Below are 23,453 nucleotides of genomic sequence, written 5' to 3' on the forward strand. Positions count from 1 at the left end.
CCCCTGCCCATTTTAACTTCACAACAACCCTGTGAAGTAGGTTAGTCTGTGAGAGAATGGCTGTCCAAAGCTCACCCAGTGAACTTCGTGGCACAGTGGGGACCTGAACCTGGGCCTCCCCAGTATAGTACTCATCTAAATCCACAAGTTCTTTCTGGACTACTATTTTACTGTGAGTCATTGCTGAATAAAAACTGATTTATCCTTCACCTGATCTATGACACCTATACTGAAAACATCTGGGCATTGGTGGTGATGCCATCAGAAATGTGTGACATGTCTTTGAAGAGGCTCAAATGACTATTTGAAAATTAATGTCATTGTCTGACTGCCATTAAAGAACAAGTACATGACCAGGGCACAGAACGAACAGAGGGTTAGATCCCATGGAAGATTTCCACATGTGCCAGCAGAAATGCTAAATTACTCATTGCTGTCTGCTTGAACCAAGTGAAAGCAATTGTATACCCATTATCTTTTCCAAGTGTGCAAGACACAGCACAAGGTAGTTCTTCTGATTCAATTTCAAAGTGAAGTTAAATGAAATCATGTGGACCATCCATTATACATTCCATTGCTCCCAAGGGACATTATTTTGGTAAAAATTCTATTAAAAGCACTATATGTTGCAGCAGCCATTGTGCTATTGCTTGTGCATCGCTGCCCGTTATCCAGTTCAAGCCTCATGGACCAGGGCCGTATGCATTTGAATTGTAGCAAGATGCAGTCTAGACAAGCCCAAGTGACACATCTTACATCCCCCCTTCAGGAGGGTCCACAGGGCAGTTTCCTGCTCCTGCAGATTAAGATTTTATCACAAAGCATTTCTGGAAATCATTCTGATGACGACTGAAGCATTTTCTCCCCAAGACACCTCCACTCTCTTTCTTGGATGCCCTTTTGTTCCCTTGGCTACAATTCCTTCTCAGAGCCATTTTCCTTGTGATATTGTTTATGGTCATCTGTGATATCAACATGTTATTGACCCCCCCACCAAAAAAAAAATCACATGGGCTTCCACAACCAACAGCAAGCTAGAGATGGGAAGGGTAAGCAGTAGGGTTGCCAGGTCCCTCTTCGCCACCGGTGGGAGGTTTTTGGGGTGGAGCTTGAGGAGGGCAGGGTTTTTATATATACATACATATAACCTTTATTGGCATAAAGAGGAGGGCAGGGTTTGGGGAGGGACTTCAATGCCATAGAGTCCAATGGCCAAAGCGGCCGTTTTCTCCAGGTGATCTGATCTCTATCGGCTGGAGATCAGTTGTAATAGCAGGAGATATCCAGCTATTACCTGGAGGTTGGCAACCCTAGTAAGAAGGAAGAAAAGGATATGGCTCTAAGAAGAAGCAGAAGTCAAGAAACAAACGGGAAGCAAACAGCACAGACACACTCTGTGAATGTGTACACAGAAACCATGGAGAAAGTTGCCAGGAAAAAGGAAGTACCTTCATAAAATGGAATACAAAAAAATAAGGTAAATAGTTTTGTTTCCAATGCCATACTAATCTCATGACAGAAGCTGCATCCTCCAGGTGCCCATACTGCCAGTAGAAGCATCCATTTCTGGTGGGATTCAGTCATCTAGACCCTTCCGATGTCTCATTTAGGTCCATGTGTTTTACAGACGTCAGAGATCAGTTCACCTGGAGAAAATGGAAGGTGGACTCTATGGCATTATATCCTATTGAAGTCTTTCCCCTCCCCAAACCCCGCCCTCCTCAGGCTCCACCCCCAAAATCTCCAAGTATTTCCCAGCCTGGAGCTGGCAACCCCACTCCAGCCTATTAGGTTATTCGGGAGCAACTGGGAGAGTTGAATAGCAGCTAGTTTCCATCTTCTTCCTCATTAAAAAGTGAAAAACCTCTTGGAAGAACATATTTTATCCCCAGTATTCACTTTCTGGGAGGGACTCAACACCCTTTAAGGATTTTGTCTCATGAAACAGACACATACACACACACACACAATTTCTACTTTTACCTTCTTCTGCTTCAGGGGATACAACAAGTTTGACTCTAGTTTCTGCCAGGCCTAGCAACCTGAGAGACAAAATTCACCAAACAAAATAATCCTTGATTTGATACATTTTGCTAGTTTTTGAGATGCCATAGAAACCTGCAAAACCCATTTGGCTGGAGACAATAGTTCTCCCTCCCCTCAAAAAACAACAACTATTGTTTGTCTCCATTATCAATATGTTTGGTGCTGTTGAGGAAGTAGAAGTGTCATATAAATCAGTATCCGAATGAGGCAATGCTCTTAAAGAAGCCCACCTTAGTTCAAGAGTCAAGACAATACAACCCCTTCCTCCAACCTAAAAAAGCTGCTCAGGGGTAAGATCCAGAAGTCTAGACTTCTGGAACCAACATTACTATAGAGTAGATGTTGTCCCAGCAAAGGTGAACTGAGGCCTTAAATACCCTTGCAAGGAGTTGGAGATATAGTAGGGTTGCCAACCTCCAGGTGGTGGCTGGAGAGCTCCCACTATTACAACTGATCTCCAGGCAACAGAGATCAGTTTACCTGAATAAAATGGCCACTTTGGAAGGTGGACTCTATGACATTTTATCCTACTGAACTCCCTCTCCTCCCAAAACCCCAACCTCCTCAGACTCTACCCCCCAAAATCTCCAGGTATTTCCCTGCCCGGAGCTGGCAGCCCCAAGATAAAGACCCCTGTGTTCCAGGAGTAGGCTACCAGTACTTAAAGGTGTTGTGCCTGGTTATGATGGTGAGTACTGCTGTGGGGGGTGGTAGAGGTGGTTCAGGGCTTTGAGAGGCTTGAGGGGCTGACAGGAGAGAGACCACTAGTTCAGCAGCAGGCTCTGGGTTGCAGGGTTCAGGGCCCAAGTCCAAACCAGAAGGCAGGGGTGTATCCCAGGGTGAGCCGGCTGACTGAGGATCTTAGGGTTCCTCCCACACATCAAAGGAGGCTCTTGGATGTGACTCGACTAGGGTTGCCAGCTCCAGGTTGGGAAACATCTGGAGATTTGGGGGGTGGCGCCTGAGGAAGGGGGAGAGACTTCAGTGGGGTATAATGCCATACAATTCACCTTCCAAATAGACCATTTTCTCCAGGTGAACTGATCTCTGTCTCCTGGAGATCAACTGCAATAGCAAGAGATCTCCCTCTACCACCTGGTGGCAATCCTAGTCTCAACTGCCTTCTCTGTGGACATGTTAGCTGCCTAGCTGCCTCCTCCTCTAAGTCTTTGTCCTCTTCACTTGACAAGAAGGAGTCCATTCTCTGGTGAATTTCGATCATCGTACCATTTTCAATAAATGTAAGCCATAGTCTTATGGCTTAATTATCAGAGTCAGTTGCTGTGTTTATTGTTTGGACTGGTCTGTAGGTTTTTCTCTTCTTTGAGACTGTGAAATTTTCAAGTTATAATCTCCTTTGAGCCACGTGAGAGGGCAGGGTAACAACCTAATAAGATAAAAAAGAGTCTTACAGGTCTGTGTAGTCTACCACCCTTTTTCCAACAATGGTCTGACAAATGCTTCTGGGAAGCCCACAAAAAAGACTCCTCTCTAAGAGGCACATTGCCTCTGAGCATGCAGGGTCCATTTGGCTGTCAGGTTAATAGCCATTGATGGACCTGTTTTCCATGCGTTTATCATTTCCCAGTAGGGTTACCAGGTCCCTCTTCGCAACCGGCGGGAGATTTTGGGGACGGAGCCTGAAGAGGGCAGAGTTTGGGGAGGGGAGGGACTTCAATAGAGTTCAATTGCCAAAGCAGCCATTTTTCTCCAGGTGATCTGATCTCTATCGGCTGGAGATCAGTTGAATTAGCAGGAGATCTCCTGCTACTGCCTGGCAGTTGGCAACCCTATTTCCCAGGCACTTGCAGGCCCAATTAGGACCAGGCCACAGTGCATAGCGAGAGGAGGCTTCGACCCTCCCATGGTATTTTCCTGGCTAGCAATGGTCCCACAGGCACTATCTCCCCGCAACGGGGTCTGCATGTGTACTGAAGAGATACATGTTATGTTTTCACAGTAAGGCAAATAGTATCCCCCGGGCTATTTCAGTCCAGGAAAACAGCATAGCGGGAGGTCTAATCAGGTTCATTTAGAGATTTAGGTTTATTAAATACAGTCATTGACCAGCATAACAATTAAAAAAGCAATCACAATAGTACACAATCGTACAATAATATAGTTAGCAAGCTGTTTCACATTGCAACAACAATGATCTCCATATTCTGGTAGCACTATAGCAAAACTTTGCCACTTAGGATTGCCAGGTTCCTCTTCGCCACCGGCGGGAGGTTTTTGGGGTGGAGCTTGAGAAGGGTGGGGTTTGGGGAGGGGAGGGACTTCAATGTCATAGAGTCCAATTGCCAAAGTGGCCATTTTCTCCAGGTGAACTGATCTCTATCGGCTGGAGATCAGCTGTAATAGCGGGAGATCTCCAGCTATTACCTGGAGGGTAATTTTATTCAAGTTGTCATTGTACATATTGAATATATTATCAGCATATTGTCCTTGGTTGGACTTGTATATCAATGTATATACTATAAATATTATTTGATTTATGTGGATATGATATAAATACCACTAGTGTTACAAACTAATATATTGTTGCATTGTTACTGCTGTCTTTGTTTGCTTACTAATTACCTGGAGGGTGGCAACCTTATTGCCACAGTATGTGAGATGGTGGTATTCTTGTCTTCAAGCAGAAAATTTACCATTAAATCACTGTCATGACTGGAATGAATCAGGTTCATGTGGACCTGGGAAGTACAAAACGTCAGAACGTACCTCTCCACCTAATCCAGGGACATCCCATGGGGACGGGGGGGGGGCATCATGTGCAGTTATGCTCTTAAAGTTATCTTATGACAAAAAAGTCCACACGTTTTTGCATGAAAAACTACTGTCCTCTGCCTGTCTCAGTTCTACTGCCTATCAGTGCCTTTGGGCAACTCTGATATCATAATGTTATGAGGGTATAAATTACAGCACAACAATACAATTCTTTAACTGTACCAGTGTGCCCCGGGAAATGCACATGTCCATGCAACTGCGCTTTTTACAGTCTGTCTTAGAGGAACATCTAGTGGCTGCCAAGCCTCACTGCAAAAGCCAGCACTTTGACTCGGGTGAGGTTACAGAAATAAGACAAACACAATCTCAGCGCAGAGATTATGAAGGCAAGAATTATTTACTTATTTGAAATCCTTATATGCCTGCCTTTCTCCTGAGCATCTCCGCACCTGAGGTGGGTAACAACAATATAAAAACAATTTGATAAACACGCATTGAAACTATAGGAGTAAAAACAATAAAAACCAATATAAAATTTAAAAGGTAAAGGTAGTCCCCTGTGCAAGCACCGGGTCATTCCTGACCCATGGGGTGACGTCACATCCCGATGTTTACTAGGCAGATTATATGTTTATGGGGTGGTTTGCCACTGCCTTCTCCAGTTGTCTAGACTTTACCCCCATCTTTCTCATTGAGGCTCAAGATAGATTACATATTGTAAGTCAGTACAATCAGTAGGATGAGGAGACATCTAATAAACGATGCAGTAGGACTAGAACCACAGAAATATGAAACCAGTCATGACATGACATGTTAAACAATGCAATAAATGGTGTTACATAAGTAGAAATACAGTGCGGTGACAGCAACACAAAAACATACAGCAACAGACAATACATATTAGTAGTATAGTCCACAGTCCCATTCCCTCTATTGAAATGTCTTCCTGACTCATTCTGTAATAAGGCAGCCCTTTATAAAAATGCCATGCTGAATGGTTCTGTCTTACATAGTTTGCAGAAAGCCAAAAGAGTGGGAGCCGTCCTGACCTCTTCAGGCAGGCCATTCCAAAGGGTGGGGGCCACAATAGAGAATGTGCATGTGTGTATTAGACATATGGTTGCCAACCTCCAGGTACTAGCTGGAGATCTCCTGCTATTACAACTGATCTCCAGCCTGATCTCTCAGGGTGGAGCCTGAGGAGGGCAGGTTTTAGGGAGGAGAGGGACCTCAGCAGGGTACAATGCCATAGAGTCCACCCTCCAAAGCGACCATTTTCTCCAGGGGAACCGATCTCTGTTGTCTGGAGATCTCCAGCCACCACCTGGAAGTTGGCAACCCTATTGATATAGCAAGATTTCAGGAGTTGGATTTCAAACACAAAGACCCAAAGCCAGTTTCTGGAAGAACAGTTTTTTTTATTTCAAACAGGTGTTTGAGTCTCCAAATTCTGCCCTTAGAGGCTTTTCAAAATGGAGTTTGGAGCACCGGACAAAAGTGTGTTTAGACTTTTATAACCTTTTAAATAGCTCATTATAATATTCTAACTACGCATATTACATAACGTCATTGGCTCAGAGTTCTAGGGGATGATTTCATTGGTTTATAATACAAATCAGAATAATCTTATTGGGTTACAACATAAGGAAAAATCATAGGTTTACAGAACTACAGCAATATTTTCATTGGTCTAGATAATACTTGTTTAGAGTTATTGTTAGTGCACCTGGTATTTTATCTAGCTGCCCTCCCTAACAGATCCCAGACATCTTGTCTGCTTTGAGTAACTTTTCTCTGTTTTTCAACCTTGGGCTGACTTGAATAACAACTTCTTTTCCTTGCCTTCTTTGTTTGTTCATGATTTCCCTGGCACCCTTCTTTGGAGTCCAGTAATTTTCCAAAAGGCCTACTGATTTTCTAAAAGCCTGCCACTTCACTATCCACAGAGGCCCCTGGCCATACTAAAAAAATTAAAATGGTGACACATGAAAACAAGTTGTGAAACTTACCAAAGCTTGAAGCCTGGGCCAAGTGGCCCTCTGACCCTGCCTGCTCTGATTGGCCCTGCTGATGATTCCTTAGCTGCACTGCTATGGATTCCTTTGATTCCTTTGCCAATAGCTAACCCTCTGGCTGGGTTCCCCCATCTCTTTCTTGGTGAGCGCACAGAAACGTTCAGTGGGTGGCATATCTGTGACCCGCTTTGGAAGCTGACTGATGGAACTAGCAAGTCCACATGTTTTTCTGCCTTGATTAGGGCATGTTTTAGTAAACTACATGTTCACTTTGTTTTATCCCTAAGCTATTACCCTAGTCCCACTGAACTCTAAGGCATATTCTCTGTGTATGTGTTACCAACAGCTTTTCATTTATCCCATGAACACCGGCCTAATCTGGGGCACATTGTCCTATCAAAGATGGCTACTGGGAAGCACACTAAAGGACTCACAGCTAGGTTCATGTAGAAGGGGCAGCTACCATTGCATATAGAGCCCAGTTTTAGTCACTCCCTTTCTGATATATGCACCTACGTGTTTCCCCCATGCTACAAATAGCAGCGGGGGCGGGGGGCAATGAAAATACAACAGCAAGGGGAAAGTGTTAAATACTTCTAGGGCCATTTCATTTATTCAACACTAACACCATGGACCCTGAACACAGATTTTCTGGTGTCATGCCTAGTTTGCCCCTTTGTAGCCAATATGCTCCATTATCTCAGTTTCAAAAGGAATGGAGGAGGAGAGAAAGAACAAAGGAGAATATACATTGGGTTGCCAGATCCATCTTCGCCACCAGCAAGAGGTTTTTTGGGTGGAATCTGAGGAGGGCAGGGTTTGGGGAGAGGAGGAACGTCAATGCCATAGAGTTGAGTTCAATGCCATAGAGTCAATTGCCAAAGCGGCCATTTTCTCCAGGTGAACTGATCTCTATCGGCAGGAGATCAATTGTAATAGCAGGAGATCTCCAGCTAGTACCTGGAGGCTGGCAACTCTAATACACACACACACACCTCACTTTTCCTCAAGGTGCTGCAAACAACTGACTTTAAAATATATTAATCTCAACAATAGCAACAATAAAAATGACAGATTGCCCATGTAGTCTCCAACATAACTGCTAAAAGCCCTCTGGGAAAAATACTGATTTGCAGGCCCTCCTACAGGCTAGCAAATATGGGGCCTGGCACATGTCCCCTGGCAAACTGTTCCATAATTGTGGGGCAAAACAAGAAAATGCCCGGTTTCTGACAGAGGATGTGGGTATTAGCCGCAAGGAGGGAACAACCAGGAAGGCCCGCTGGGCAGGTCTGAGAGGGTTCGTACAGGGTTTTTAATAATCAGCAACCTCTGAAAGAAATTTGAAAGAAATCGGTTGTTTCTCTTTCTGACAATTCTACTTTGAGTTTTGTGGTACACCGATGTTGCACAAATGAGGGCTGCATGGCTAAAAGACTGACACCCAATATGCAGAGAGTTCAGACCAATTCTTCCAAGTCTCGTTCTTATTCTGGTAGACTACACTGACTATTGGGATCAGAACTCTCTGTTTTAGTCATCTCTTGTCATGATCAGTGTGAACAATTGTTCTTTGCAAATCACCATGCACTACTCACCAGGCAGCAATATATTTTGGAATCACCAAGTAGCAGCTTGGGTTTATTTTTTTAATTATCATTCTTCCATGAGTAGTTGATCCCATCTGCTAAACATCAGTATCGGAAATCAGCATTCTCTTTCTACTCATCCATCAATCCATCTCAGACTGGGTTGAGTTACTGCAGTGCTATTCAGAAGATCACCTTGACCTGGATGGCCTAAGCTAGCCTGATCTTGTCAGATCTCAGCAGCTAAGCAGGTTAGTACTTGGATGGGAGACCACCAAGAAATACCAGGGTCACTGTGCAGAGGAAGGCAATGGCAGACCACCACTGTTTGTCGCTTGCCTTGAAAACCTACTGATTTGCCATATGTCAGCTGTGACTTGACGGCACTTTACACACACACATTCTGAAGATCAGTGGGACCTAGGGTTGCCAACTTCCAGATATTAGCTGGCGATCTCCTGCTATTACAGCTGATCTCCAGCCGATAGAGATCAGTTCACCTGTAGAAAATGGCTGCTTTGGCAATTGAACTCTATGGCATTGAAGTCCCTCCCCTCCCCAAACCCTGCCTGCCCTCTTCAGGCTCTGCCCCAAAAACCTCCCGCCGGTGGCTAAGAGGGACCTGGCAACTCTAGTGGCACCCAGGGCAAAGTGAAAGGAGACATCCTTGGCATCTTCAGTTAAAGTATCTTTGGTAGTAGATATTGCTCTCACTTACTTGCAAATCATCTTATTTCCTTTCTGACACAGATTCTGCATTTACCAGTGGAATTACCTTACACAGAAATACCGTACAATCCACACCACCCAGTCTTGTAAGTTAACATGCTATAAAGATTTGGGTTAGCTTTTTCTGTTGATGCAGATGAGCTTTTAAAAGCATTTGCTGTGGACATCTGCATCTCTTTAGGATTTTGAATACAAATTACAGGTTGGTTGTAAGTTCCTGGGACAAAGGGACAATTCTCCCCCTCATATTGATTCTAGGCCTTTATATGTTTATTTTATATTGATAATATTTTATATTGATAATATTGATCTTGAATATATCAGTATCATATTGGCGGTGTCTACATCTTTTAGCACAGCAAAACACCATAATGCTATTTCCAGCGCACACCCTTGGAACAAGTGAGATACTTCTTGTGCCTGAAATTCTGTTTTCCATTAGAGAGAAGACAAACGGACTACAATTTCTACAAGCTTCCAAGAAATAGGAGATCCTTCGTTGTTTAGATCCTTCATTATTTGTATCCTTGTTTATCTGTTGTTACAGCATCCTGCAGTATGAGACTTCTGGATGATAGGTGCATGTTGGGAAATGTAGTTGCATTCAAGATAATGTCCTTGATGCAATAGTGATGTGATATGCTTACATTCAGCCACCATAGAGAACAGATCGTGGCAGTGTTTAAACTACTATCCCTGTTATACTAAAGTGATTACAATGTGAATAACATATACGTTTTAATCTGGTGTGAACCACAGAATTGCAAAGGCAATCGTTTTAGCCATTACTACAGAGTGCTCTGGCAAAATCATGGTTTTTGGATTCCTACCCCACTTAACATGGTTAAGAAAGTGTAGATTATTCTAAAGACCTTCTTTGTCAGTGAGAGCTTCTCCTGCCCCACAGACTGTGAGCCCCAGAGAGATGTCCCATCTAGCTTTGGCTCGGTGCTATCATTTGAGGCTTTGATGGATGCCAGACTTAATCCCTTTGAAGTTTACCCTTTAATTTATGAGATGGAGAAATAAGTGTAGGTGGAAAAATGTAAGGGAATGCAATATTTCTGATATTTCTGACAAAATCAGTTTCCTCACATTTTCCCTTGGTCAGATTTCAGCAACAGGAGGAAAACCTGTTATAGGGCCGTGTAAGCATGTCCTGTTTAGGAACACCAGTAAGGCATTTAACAAATAATCTGCACAAAATCTACAGTCTGCTTACATGGGGCTATTCCTGTGAACACAGGGAAAGAGTTCAGGGGTTGGGACTGAGAGGGCAATCATTATTCCAGCCATCTGAAAAGCCTTCATGCTATTCCAGTGGTTCACTTCATGACCCATACAAAATGGCTCCCAGGGCCTTGGTGAATGGTCCTAGGTGGCTTCTGCTGCCTCTGGCAGGGAGGCCAGAGCGTCTGCCTCTCTCTTCAGTGACAGTGGCAAGGATCCAGGGAGCCTTCAGATCAGAGCCATCAGAAGGTTTCCTGCCTGACGTCCTGACAGAAGCAGTGGGTCCCCAACCGCTGCTAACTCTTAGGCTTCCGGCCGGGGCTCCAGCCCGAACCCCCCTGTGCTATCAGCTCCACACCAGATGCTTTTCAGGATACTGTGGTAAAACTGTGCAAGGCATGAGCTGCAATTTGGGGTTTTCTCCGATGTCAGCCTCGAAGACAAATTGGACGGGGAGGGGGAGAGAAAAGATGCCCTGCCTTGTCACCGCTCATTATTCACCCTTGTTTTTCTTTTGCTTGTGCAGAAAAGAAGCGATGACTCTCCGAGAGAGATTGTGTAAAGGGCTGAAATAAGGAGAGAAATCTGATCAACTGTTGACCTGGCTAGGAAAGATCTAGACGTTTTCCCACCATGGCCTGACCATTACTACTTTGATCTGATCATTTGTGCTTCCCCCTAGTGGTAAAACGGGAGCCACTACGACTTCTGGCTCTCACATTTCCGGAGAACAGAGCAGGTAAAGGATATTCTTTTTGAGCCCACAATGTAATGCTCAATTCATTTTATTTATTTAATTTAATATATTTCTATACTACATTTCCTAAAAGATCAAAGCTTCGGACAAATCAGACAATTTTTGTCCTCTGAAGTGACCAATGTGAAGATACAGTTATGTTCACCTCGCGTCAGATCTGTTCCGTGGACTTTCCAACCTTTTTGCAAGAACAGTATCTTGTTTCATGGAAGTCTGATTCTGTTTGTTTAGGGCTGAAAAGGCAACATTTGTATATTAGTACAATGTGGGGTTCTTGCCTTGAAAACCCTACTGAGTCACCATAAGTTGGCTGCGACTTGATGGCACTTTACACACATAATATGGGGTGTGTGGCACCTCCTACCTTGGTAGGAATTCTTATTCTTGGATAGATGATGACCTATGCCTGAGAAATCCAGTATGTTCCACCATAATGGCAGTATGGGCTGGAAAGTAAATGTTTCCCCAGGATGTGTCTTGTTCAGGAGCAATGCAGTGCCATTAATGTACGAACTGAGGTTCAAGACAGCCAGTGCCTGTTAAATGTGGCCCATCAGAACTACCTATCCAATCTTGATAGTTGATCCTCATTCTCTTTGTCAGCCATGTAAGAGCCTGCTTCCGAACCTCAGTGATCAACAGAACCATATAGTTGGAAGGGAGCATCCTAGTCCAACCCCCTGCACAATGCAATAAATTCCCCCCTCCCACACCCCCAGGGACCCCTACTCCATGCCCAGAAGATGGGGGGGGGAACCCTCCAGGATCCCTGGCCAATCTGGCCTGGAGGGAAATTGCTTCCTGACCCCATAGTGGCAATCAGCATTATCCTGGGCATGAAAGAAAGGCCCACAAGAGCCAAACACTGATGCAAGCCTTCCTGCCCTCCCTCTCATGATTTGCCTAAGTTCACAGCATCAGCATTGCTGACAAATGGCCATTTAGCCTCTGCTTAAAAACCTCCAGAGCCCATCACCTCCCAAGGAAGCCTGTTCCACTGAGGGACCACTCTGTCAGGAAGTTCTTCCTGATGTTTAGCCGGAAACTCTTGATTTAATTTCAACCTATTGGTTCTGGTCCAACCTTCCGGGGCAGCAGAAAACAACTCCGCATCAGCCCCTATATGACAGCCCTTCAAGTACTTGAAGGTGGTTATCATATCACCTTTCAGTCGTCTCCTTTTTGGCCTAAACATACCCAGCTCCTTCAGCCTTTCCTCACAGGACTCGGTCTCCAGACCCCTCACCATCTTCTTGGAGATATGAGCTCATGCATGCTGGAAAGGGACAACCAACAGAGAGGTTTTGCATCCTATGCCTTTCAATGAGCTCCATTGTATTTATGTGTAGGAGCAAAGCAGAACATCCCTCTGACATGGCACATGATGCTGCTGGGTGTTGACAAGCCACCTCTGGGAATCCCACACACTTCTCACAGTCTGCTCACTGATTTCTGTTTCCATCTTCTACAAAAAAAGGAAAGGGGTTGGTACAGCATGATTACTTGTTTTCTGCTTTAGCAGGTGGAGTCCTGCAAGTCACAAAGCTGGGCCTTAGAGGGTGTATCTCCTGGACAGGGCAAGTCCCTTTTGTCTATGAAGCACTGAGCAAAAGAGCCAAGTCCAAAGAACACCGAAGGACTCCTTTGAAGGCATCAGTTCCTTAGATTACAGGTTACAAAGAGGAAAAGAAATGCAGGGGGAGTCAGCAATGAGCTGACAACCAAACTTCCGGACTGAGTTTTCGGTTGGAGTTTAAACAGGAACACAGGGATTTTGATGGTGGCATTGCTTTAAATCATTTGACTCCATTGCAAGGGTCTACGCCCTCCCTGCAGTGCCAGGGGTTGCTGCAAGCTGCATGAAACAGTAAAAGAAGTGGGGGGGGGGGCTTAGCCTGCAGCCTGTTCCAGTGCCCTGCTCAGAACACTTCCCTTCTGACTCTGCTCTTCCTCTTGGCAAGATGGGTTACTTAATGCAGGGGGGAGACCAGAAACATTCATCACTTTTAAAGAAAGACAGCAACATGCCTCCTTCTGCCCTTTATGCCCCAGCCTGCTTTTTTCTCCAGTTACAAAAAGAATGGTTTTTCCAACATGTGTGGGTGAAAAACTAACACGTGAGCTTTCTGAGCTGAAAGTATACATACCATAATACAATTACTCTAAAACAGTCACTTCAGAGCTCAAATAATGAAAACTCAGGAGTTATTGTTATGAACATCTTGAATGACTGCTAGGTAAAACACAAACTAGATGAACAGAGAAGAGTTGTGGCCTCTAGGTGGCGCAGAGTTACTGTTTTTCACTAGTTTCAGAGCTGAAAGAAAGTCATGCAGATAGCTAGTTCTGTGTGCCAGTTCTTTGTGAGATGTGTTCTCAATGCGTATTCACCACCAATCTGTTGTGCATCTTCCAATCGATTGGTAGTTTCCTCAAAGAGCATCCAATGCATAGGGTTGCGAACCTCCAAGTGGTAGCCACTATGACCAAAAGTATACATATGTATACCATAACATATATCACAAACTATAGGCTCCAAAACATAAATACTTCCATGTATTAACACGGCATACACTGTAATGATATCACATGTAGTCAGTTTCACAATTCAAATTAAAGAATCCAGCTCATATGGAGTCCATAGATAAAAGTCTTTTTTCAAAAGTTCATATTGAGCCAAAAGTGTGATGAATGTCAACCAAGGAATGCGGAGTGATGAATAATAAGCAGTACAGGCTTCCTGTATTTATAACCTGTTTCCAAATGTCTTCATCAGCTGCCTATTCATTCATAACAGCAAGCCACAAAATATATGTCCGACATAAGCCTGGACCCATTCCGTCTTCATTCTATAGAGTTCAACACTTGGTAGGAAATTGACTACAAAATACACAAAAAAATGCACATGTAAACCGGAAGTGCCGTGCTGCAGCATGTAGACTCGCATGCATGTGTGCCTGCCGACTCTAAACGTAAGGCCTGCGGGCTGGATGCAGCCCGCAAGCCATCCGAGCCAGTCAGCCACCCCCCACTCTCGATCTGAACTGGTGAGGCATGGCCCAGGCCAACCAAGTGACATTTATGTCATATCCAGCCCTCGTAACAATTGAGTTTAACACCCTTGCCATAGAGTCTACCCTCCAAGGCCGCCATTTTCTCCAGGGGAACTGATCTTGGTCATCTGGGGATCAATTGCAATAGTGGGAGATCTCCAGGTGCCACCTGGAGGTTGGCAATCCTAGTATCAGCAAACCCCCTTTCATTTAATGTTCGTTCACAGCTGTAATTTTTATGAAGAAAGACAGATGGGATAGAAGAACAATAATAATAAATACAAAGCTGTTGTACTACTCCATCTTATTTCCATTTTTTACTTCTTCCCAAAAGACCAAGGGTGCAACCTGACACCAGAACCCTTTTAAAGTCTGTGTGCCTGCTCAACATTTTACAGAGGATGCTGACAAGATAAGATCATGATCCGCTATATATGCTCCCCTTACTTTTGTATTTTATTTTTGTTCTTAACATCTGGGCTGATAAAGAATTCTGGAGAACCCAAAAACTTTTCACATTGTTTTGTGTTGTTTTGGTTGGTCCTAATAAAGGGTAATACATAATATGCGGCTTTTCGTTTTGGTTATTTCTCTCAGGACTTTATTATTTTGTGATGAAAAACTAGACATGATCTGAAATATTCATGCCCAAAGGCAAATCCATTTGTCTTGCTGGATGTTTTGTTTTGTTTCACTCCAGGATTTCCCACTTGTGACATGAAAAAGAAAGGTCAAAGAATTGACCCCTTTGGTGCCCATACATGGCTTGGAAGGAAGGTGAATGAATGCCTACAGGCAGACGTTTAAGAAAGCTAATATTTTCCTTTAGGCCTGTGAAAGAGGCAAGCTGAGGAGACATAAGCCCTCCCAGCTTTTCACCCACTGGCTTAGCTGGAGACAAGAACAAGAAACTAAATCCGAAATGTATTCCAACAAATAGAGATGTATTCTGGGTAAATAACAGCATACTAGGATTTGACGGAATACCTAAAAATAAGGAGCAATTCAAGGAAGTGGAAAATGTCTTACTATGATCTAAGCTTCTGCCTAGTACAACAGTTTCACACAAATTCTGTTTTAACAGATTGCTTGTTAACTACAGTCTCCAGTTTAAAATCAAGTTCGGAAGGGTAATTCATAAGATTGCATTTAATGAGTCTTTAATGTCTCTAAACTGGGGATTGGATTTTTGCTAGACAAACAGGCCTTACCACCTAGCATTTTACAGAGGGCAGCACTTTTGGTTCTTCAGCAGATTTTGGCATATTTACCTGTCTTTTTGGTAGGGTTGCCAGGCCACCGGCAGGAGGTTTTTGGGGTGGAGCCTGAGGAGGGCAGGGTATGGGGAGGGTAGGGACTTCAATGCCATAGAGTCCAGTTGGCAAAGCAGCCATTTTCTCCAGGTTTTCTCTATCAGCTGGAGATCAGTTGTAATAGCAGATCTCCAGCTAGTATCTGGAGGTTGGCAACCCTAATTCTGGGAGATCTCCAGCTCCACCGTTGGCAACTCTACATGCCCAACACTGTGAAGTTTGGGCTCCTAAATTAGGTTTAGGGTTGGGCCCTTAACTGGATTCATTGCAAGACATGATTCTGCTTCCTCAAGGCTTCTGTTGAATGGGAATTGGCCTGTATCCATTCCCAAACTAGGAAATTCAGTGAAAATCTTCATAACAGTCACTTAAAGTAAATGAAAAACAGTAGGTCTGGTTGTTTAGTAGGCCGCACATTCATAGCCATACTGGTTTAAGGGGAGGCAAGAAGAGGGATGTGGGTGGCCACACTGACTGTGCCCATGGCCAGCATTCTCTGTGGGGCATTTTGAGATTAAAGCTGCTTTCCCTGTTTTCATGCTAGTATTTGGGTGATTTCCTTCTGCCTTTAACATCCACACAAATTACAGGCCTTTCAAGTCAAGCCATTTTGGTTATGGGTGAAGTCTGCACAAGCAGAACGCTAATCAGTGACTCCCACCAGAGCCTGGCTTTAATTCCCCACGACATGCTAATATGCTGGAGAGTCTCAAACCCTTCTTTATCAGTGTGTCTCTTTTCCCTCCTCCTTTCTCTTTGCAGCTCCCCAATCTCCTCAGCCTCCGTGAGCAGTTTCACTCAGCCTGGGTGTGGAATTCCCAGCCTACAGAAGCTTCTTTTCTGAGACAGAAGAAGCCCTGTTGCAGCTCAGAGCCTTGCCTTCTTGCAAGTTGTATGCATTTCTAGAGGCAGCTGTGAGAGAGAATGAAACTCTTCTCCCCCTTCAGCAAGTCTTTTTTCCTAGTTGTCATCTTTATGGTTCTGCACGGCTCAGGAAACCTGAATTCAGACACTCCTGAATGCACCCCAAGAGAAGTTGATCCTGTGTGTCTGGGGTCTCTGGTGGCCATACCCCCTCCTTCATCGGAAGGCGGTTGTGATGGATGGGGGAGCTGCAAACTCCATGTGCTCCTGCCCGAAGAACTGGCAACACCAGAGGAACTGCCAGATGTTCCTCCTGGGCAACAGCAGCAGATGGAGTTCAAGCAACTCCTGAAGCACTCTGGAGATACCAACAAACAAAACCCTTCGAGGACAAGGACCCTGATCGACCGGCTTAGCTTGGTGGAAAACAGAGTCTTGTCCATGTCTTCAAGTCTGCAGAAATTGCAGGAAGAGAACCGACTGAATCTGAACCGCCTGGAGGAGCAGCTCAACTCCTTGACAGCCCTGTTGCTGGGGATCCTGTCTGGTTGCAAACTGCCTTGCAGTGAATCAGTCCTGAAGACATCCATTCTTGGTGAGTACATTGACACTCTCGGCTTCCTATTCTCTAACTGCTCTCTTGAGAAAAGCTAGACTAATCTCCAGCAGAATGAATACAACACACAATGTTGCTAGGTTTTACCAAGGTTGTAAACACAAATGGACTCACTGGAGGGAAACCGAGAGAGTCATCTAGTTGGATTCCCTATCGTTATTAATGACACCCCCATGCCTAAACATATTCTCTAACCCCAACAACAGATGTTTATACAAAAAAGGTGTTCATTCTCTCTATTCCTACCCACAACCTAGCCTTTCCTTCTAACAATCCAATGATAATGTTAAAGCAGTCTCTGTAGAAGACTGTGTGCATTATTTCATTTCGTTTCTAACCTGCTTTTCATCATTATGTAGATCCAAGGCTGATTACGTTCAGAAAAACGTGTAGTTGGTCTGCACTGGGCCTGTGTAGTACAAAGCCAATCTGATTTCTCAGCAGGTCCTTTGCAAACTTGTTGCTATACTTTAGATATATTACCATACATATTGCAAAGTTGGCACCATAATGGTCAAATGGCATCTTTTTCTTGTTTTAGGATCCCAGCATCGGTAGTCTCATACACTGAATCAGGCAAGCTCTCATTCACAAATCCCTAGCCAAACTCCAGATGGTGGCTGAAGATCTCCTGATATTACAGCTGATCCCCAGCCAATAGAGATCAGTTACCCTAGAGAAAATGGCTGCTTTGGCAATTGGATTCTATGGCATTGAAGCCCCTCTAAACCCTGCCCTCTGCAGGCTCCACCCCTAAAATCTTCAGGTATTTCCCAACCTGGAGGTGGCAACCCTATAAATCCCTCTTCACAGATTACCACAACGACTGTTCTGAGATCAAGTGTAAGGATTCCTGTCAGCTGGAAATCCATCCCGTCCTGATGGTTTATTATGTTGCATCGATGTTACTGCCAAGTGAATCTCATGTACACATGGAACACATGAAGCTGCCTTATACTGGATCAGACCTTGTGGACCATCAAAGTCAGTACTGTCTACTCAGACAGGCAGCAGCTCTCCAGGGTCTCAGGCAGGGGTCTTTCACATCACCTACTTGCCTGGTCCCTTTAACTGGAGATGCTGGGGATTGAACCTGGGATCTTCTGCATGCCAAGCAGATGCTCTACCACTGAGCCACAGCCCCTCCCCTGCTAAAATTAGAGCAGCAACCCATAGCTAGGGAAGGGCAGCAGAAGCAGCTGCAGGGGATGTAGCTGGAGAGGGGGGATACAGCAATGGCCAAAAAGGACCAAGGCAGAGAGTTTTAACCACTGAAGTTGCCAGTGGAATTAAGCATCAAACCGCCACCACTCTTGAGTAGTGAATGCGAAGGAAGAGAGCCCTGCACCTTTAGCAGCAATGCTCTCTTGGAGGCAATGGAGGTAATGGAGGTCAGAGGTGGCTTGCACAGCACTGTGTGGGCACACTGCGGATGAATGGCTGGAAGCACCTGGTACAGCACAAAGACATCCTTCACTATTCCCAGTGTGCCTTCACAGTGCTGAGTGAGCTGCCCTCCGCAGGTTGTGGGGCTCCCTTCTCTCTCAGCAACAGAGTTCATTTCCTGCATTCCCCCCCCCCCTTTCACCAGCGTGAATGCGTGGGCAGGTTTTTAAAAACATTGCATAGGATATGGAAGCGTCAAGCGATATAATTGCATTGCTAAAAGCTGGAACCTCCACCAAATGGAGTCCTTTTAGATCTGGATCTCTTTTTGCACCATGGAGTTGTAAATAAAACTTTGGAAATTGCTCACAGAGGTCTAGCGGGATACAGCTTCTGATCCTCCTGGCTATGCTGATCTTAGCTGAGAGAGGCCATGTCCGCAGGGCCAGAGTGGACCCTCGTTTCCTTCCCAAGGTGTGCTTTGCCCAGAATGAGAGTAGTTCATAAGAAAGTGTAACTTGTCACACCTGTGATCCAGAGTGACTACCGCATCATCTCACATCCCCATGTTAACCTGTTCTGAACTTGCAAATGGCCACATTAATACATGCACCAAGTGGATTGAGCCTGGCATAGGGTTGCCAACCTCCAGGTAGTGGCTGGAGATCTCCCACTATTACAACTGATCTCCAGCTGACAGCTATCAGTTCCCCTAGAGAAAATGGCCATTTTGGCAATTGGACTCTATGGCATTGAAGTCCCTCTTCTCTCCAAACCCTGCCCTCCTCACCCCCCCCCCCCCAAATCTCCAGATATTTCCCAACCCAGAGCTGGCAACCCTAGCCTGGCATAGCTTGCTTATTTCTTTCTTTATATTTGTATTTGTTTAGGATATTTCTATGCCGCTTCTTCAGAGCCCTGCTTGAGGCAGCTCACAATTAAAACAGCATGACAACATAAAAAGAAGCCACTGGAGATAAACAGCATAAAAACATATACTCAATCTACATTTTTACCAAAATAAAACCTGGGCTGGGCAGCATTCCCATGTCTGCGCATGACCCCTCTGTAAATGAAGGGTACCGAGCACAGAAGTGATTGTGTGAATTGACCCTCTGTCTCAGAGTAGCCAGGATTCCATTGGAACAGGCAATGCTTGAGAGTCCTCCTTCGCTACTCGCCCAGCTTTCTTTATCTCTACCTTCCCCCCCCTTCCTTCCCCTCCCCATTTCTTCTGCATGACATGTTCCACTCCTCTTCTCTTTGATGTCTGATATCCCAACAGTTTGCATCCCTGCAGGAATTCCAGGCAGCTGGATGCTGTATTAGAAAACCATTTGAGAGGGGTTTTGCTGCTGACTTTTATAGCTCTCAGGCTGTCTGGGGCTGTAAAGGGAACTATTCTCTCTCTTTTGAACACAATCCCCCCACTGTTTGCCGTTTCTTCAGATTGGACCTCCAGATAGTGCCCGCTCCCTCTCGACATCCTCCCTTCTGATTATAGCGGACCCAAAGATGAATAGAAAGGGAGATGGAGATGTTATCATGGGAGAGGGGAGAAATGGCACTTGGCCAGCCACCGTCAGAAAGCCTATTTGGCGGGGGGGGGGGATGGGGGGGAGACATGAGATCAGCTGGCTTTTATTTAGACATATAACTTGAAAAATAATACATGCTAAAAAACCACAACCCCCCTAATTGGTTTGTAAACATATGCCATCCATTTCTAGGGAACCACCATGGTGCAGAAAGTCTTACCCAGCCAGGCACAATGCTAGAAAATCTAGATCTGTATTCTTGCTTAGGGTCATACCAGAAGAGCCCTGCTGGATCAGACCAGTATACATCCTAGGCCAGCATCCTGGTTCACAGAGTGGTCAACCACTTGCCCTGGAGGACCAGCAAACAAGGCACAGAGGCCTTCCCCTGTTGCTGCCTCTTAAAACTGGAATTCCGAGGTCCACGGTCCCGGTTCCCTTTTGTCACAATGGGCCGATCTTCCACAAACCTATTTAATCTCTTTTTAAAGCTCAAGGCTGATAACCTGTGTGGAATTTTCATTGCAAGGATGGCCAGCTTCTGAACTCTTAAGAGTAGTGTTGCCAACCTTTGGGTGAGACCTGGGGATCCCCTGGAATTACAGCTCATCTCCAGACTACAGAGATCAGTTCCCCAGTATGTATGCTTTGGAGGGTGGACTCTGTGGCATTAGATTACGATGGGTAGCCGTGTTAGTCTGTCACTAGCAATAGAAAAGGGTAGGAGTCCAGTAGCACCTTAAAGACTAACAAAATTTCTGGCAGGATTTGAGCTTTCTATGGCACTATACTCCACTGAAGTCCCTGTCCTCCCCAGGCTCCATCCCCAAATCTCCAGGAGTTTCCCAACTTAGATCTAGCAACCCTACCCCCCCACTAGTGACCATGGTGGGGGGCTGGCCACCCTACTTATGAGTCACTGTAGTCACCACCAGAGCTAGAAATGTATTTTTTTTTTACCAAAGCTGATTCCTTAGTGGGAAGACTCTGGGTTGGACCAGCACAGCACTTCCACAAGCACAAGGATGGCTGGCCATGGAACATTAATTTCTCAGCTCCCCCCTCTCACGGTAGCCCCATATCCTGTTCCTGGGAGCTGCTTCTCCCCAAGGAGCAGGATTTCAGGAGACATTACAGGCTGCTGCAGGAAGGGAAGCCAAGCAAGTCACACTCCGCGAACAGAAGATCTTGTGTCCATACAAACACTGCGTGATCAATAATGGTAAAAATAGATATGAAAGCAGCAGACCCTTCCCTTTAAATGCAGGTATTGTGTGTGTAAAGTGCCATCAAGTCATAGCCGCCATATGGCAAGCCCATAGGGTTTTCATGGCTAGAGGTGGTTTGCCAGTGCCTTCCTCTGCACAGCAACCCTGGTATTCCTTGGTGGTCTCCCATCCAAATACTAACCCAGGTTGACCCTGCTTAGTTTCTGAGATCTGGCAAGATCAGGCTAGCCTGGCCCATCCAGGTCACAGCAAATGCAGATATTACCCAATCACATACTTACCAAGCAGAGCTCGGACATGAAGAGGAACAGGAGCACATAGATGCTGAACCTTCCCACCTACAACTTACCTTCATGGAGTCTGTTCACAGAAGTAATATTTTTTTCTCCCAGCTGGGCTCCAACTCAGAAAATGAGCCAAGCTGGGAGATAAACACTTTGGGTAAGAGCCTGGGGTTGAGGGAGTATTCAGCGCCCCTCACCCACATGCCGTTTTTGATTTTAAAACTGGACCTCCCCATTCCCCAAGACCCACAACTGAAGAGACAAATCAGCTGCCATTAGACTTAGCGTACCCTTATAAAGTCAACAGTATTTTAGCAATCAGGGCTCACAATGTGCTGTGATGCACTGAGGCCTTGAGAAACCAGAGATGACCACATTTCACTGATGTGAGTCAAATCACTCTTTGATGTACCTGACTAATTTGTCTTGACTGATTGATTTAACTGTGTTAACTGGCTCTTCTATCACAGTAAGGACTCAAAAAGTCTTACCAAAAAATAATAATACAAAAATACAATTTATATATGCACACACGTGACAATACCATCTGGCAGTCTGTGCTGGTGCTGGTTCTGCCAGTCCTGCTCACACAGGGACACAAGATGCAAGCCACAGGTTACGGGCCCAGATCCCGTTGGCTCTTGCCCTTCAACTTGCATCAAAGGCTCGCCCCTCTGGCCATACCCAGAATTTAAAGTACCTGCAGGAGGGGGAGGCAGAAGCTGAGACCTGGTCTAATGCAACTGGTTCAGTTGTTACCAAACACCCCTCTGTTGGCTACTGGTTCTCTTCTGACTCCAAACTATTGGCAAATGAATGAAATCAGTCTGGTCCCAGCATAGGCTTGAGGCAAACTCCTATCTACTTTCCTCAAGTGTGAAAATGGCAATGCGTTCCTGGCCACTGCTTCCTGTTATTTTTAACCAGTTACTGATCCATAAAAGCAGGGGACAAACAATAAGGCATATATGTGAACATCCCTGGGCATAGGTCTGACCACCTTTGGGGACAGAGTACTAGTCTAGACTGCTCTTTTATCAGATCCAGCTACGCAATTTTCAGTATCTTTTATGTTCTCTTGTGGCACTTTTTGCCACCTCTTCCACAAATGTGTATTGCCAATGTCCCAGAACTGAGAAACTGATCACCTGTTCAGATATGTAAATTTATGTAACTGTTGTATTGGGAACCGGTCACCTCTTGAGGAGAATTAAGGAGATAGTTACAGATTCAGGCTGAAGACAGACATAATGTTTAAAGAATGGTAGCAGCAATTTGAAAGCACCATCACTGCCCATAATACACATATGCATCTGTTTTGCTGTGCTGTAGAAGCCTCTGAAGATACCTAGCCTTCAGGCTTTTGCCACCTTTCAGGGTGGATCAGATGAAAGACCCCCCCCAAGAAGGGAGATGAGTAGAGAGGTGTATTCATAGTTGCTTCAGCCTCCTATTGGGTAACTGCTGTGATATTGATGAAGCGAAGCCAGACGTCCTTCACTTGTTCCCAGAGCTGTTTTCCAACTTCTAAATTTTCTTTTTCAACTAAAGGGCATAAGCACACAAAAGCTACATTGCTGTTTGAAATATGGAAAAAATATGCAAGTCTACCCACTTACTACCACAGCAGTGCCCCATAATTTAAAGATGTTGCTGTAAAAAAATTTTTTTCAGTGGTCATAATGTGATCCCTGTCTCTAGCACGAAAGCCAATATTGCCTGGTTTAAAACATCTTTTTGAAGGGGAAAGCAGGTAGCTTTCTTTAACAGCAGATTCCTTTTCCTCTTCCGGTTCTGAAGCAAAGCCCCCTCTTTCCTTCCTTGGCTGTGTCTTGTTATCTAGTTTTAATGCTTAGGTTGGGGGCACACTGCAGCAGTTTAGAGGAAAATCACGCTTTCCTGCCTCTCTTTGTTCAACTCTAAAGGGAGTGCAAAAAGAAACCAGGGTTTGGATTTTTAGCCTTGCAAAGCTTCAAAAGCCCAAGAGACTCTTCACCCCCAGGCTTAAAGAAATAACCTTTTCCTTCTGTGGTCAGCCTATAGAAATTAATTGTCACATATCTCAGGAAGA

General features: G+C 44.9%; 1 protein-coding gene across 1 annotated transcript in view; it reads left to right on the forward strand.

Moving 5' to 3' along the window:
* LOC130475217 (fibroleukin-like) overlaps window positions 1-23,453 on the forward strand; it is a 77,543-nt gene that overhangs the window by 50,085 nt on the left and 4,005 nt on the right. The window contains exon 2 of the mRNA XM_056846962.1: window positions 16,413-16,924. Coding sequence (XP_056702940.1) covers window positions 16,413-16,924 — 512 coding nt within the window. The remainder of the gene's footprint in view (window positions 1-16,412; window positions 16,925-23,453) is intronic.

This window comes from Euleptes europaea, chromosome 1 (genome assembly GCF_029931775.1).
Source record: "Euleptes europaea isolate rEulEur1 chromosome 1, rEulEur1.hap1, whole genome shotgun sequence".
NCBI lineage: Eukaryota > Metazoa > Chordata > Lepidosauria > Squamata > Sphaerodactylidae > Euleptes > Euleptes europaea.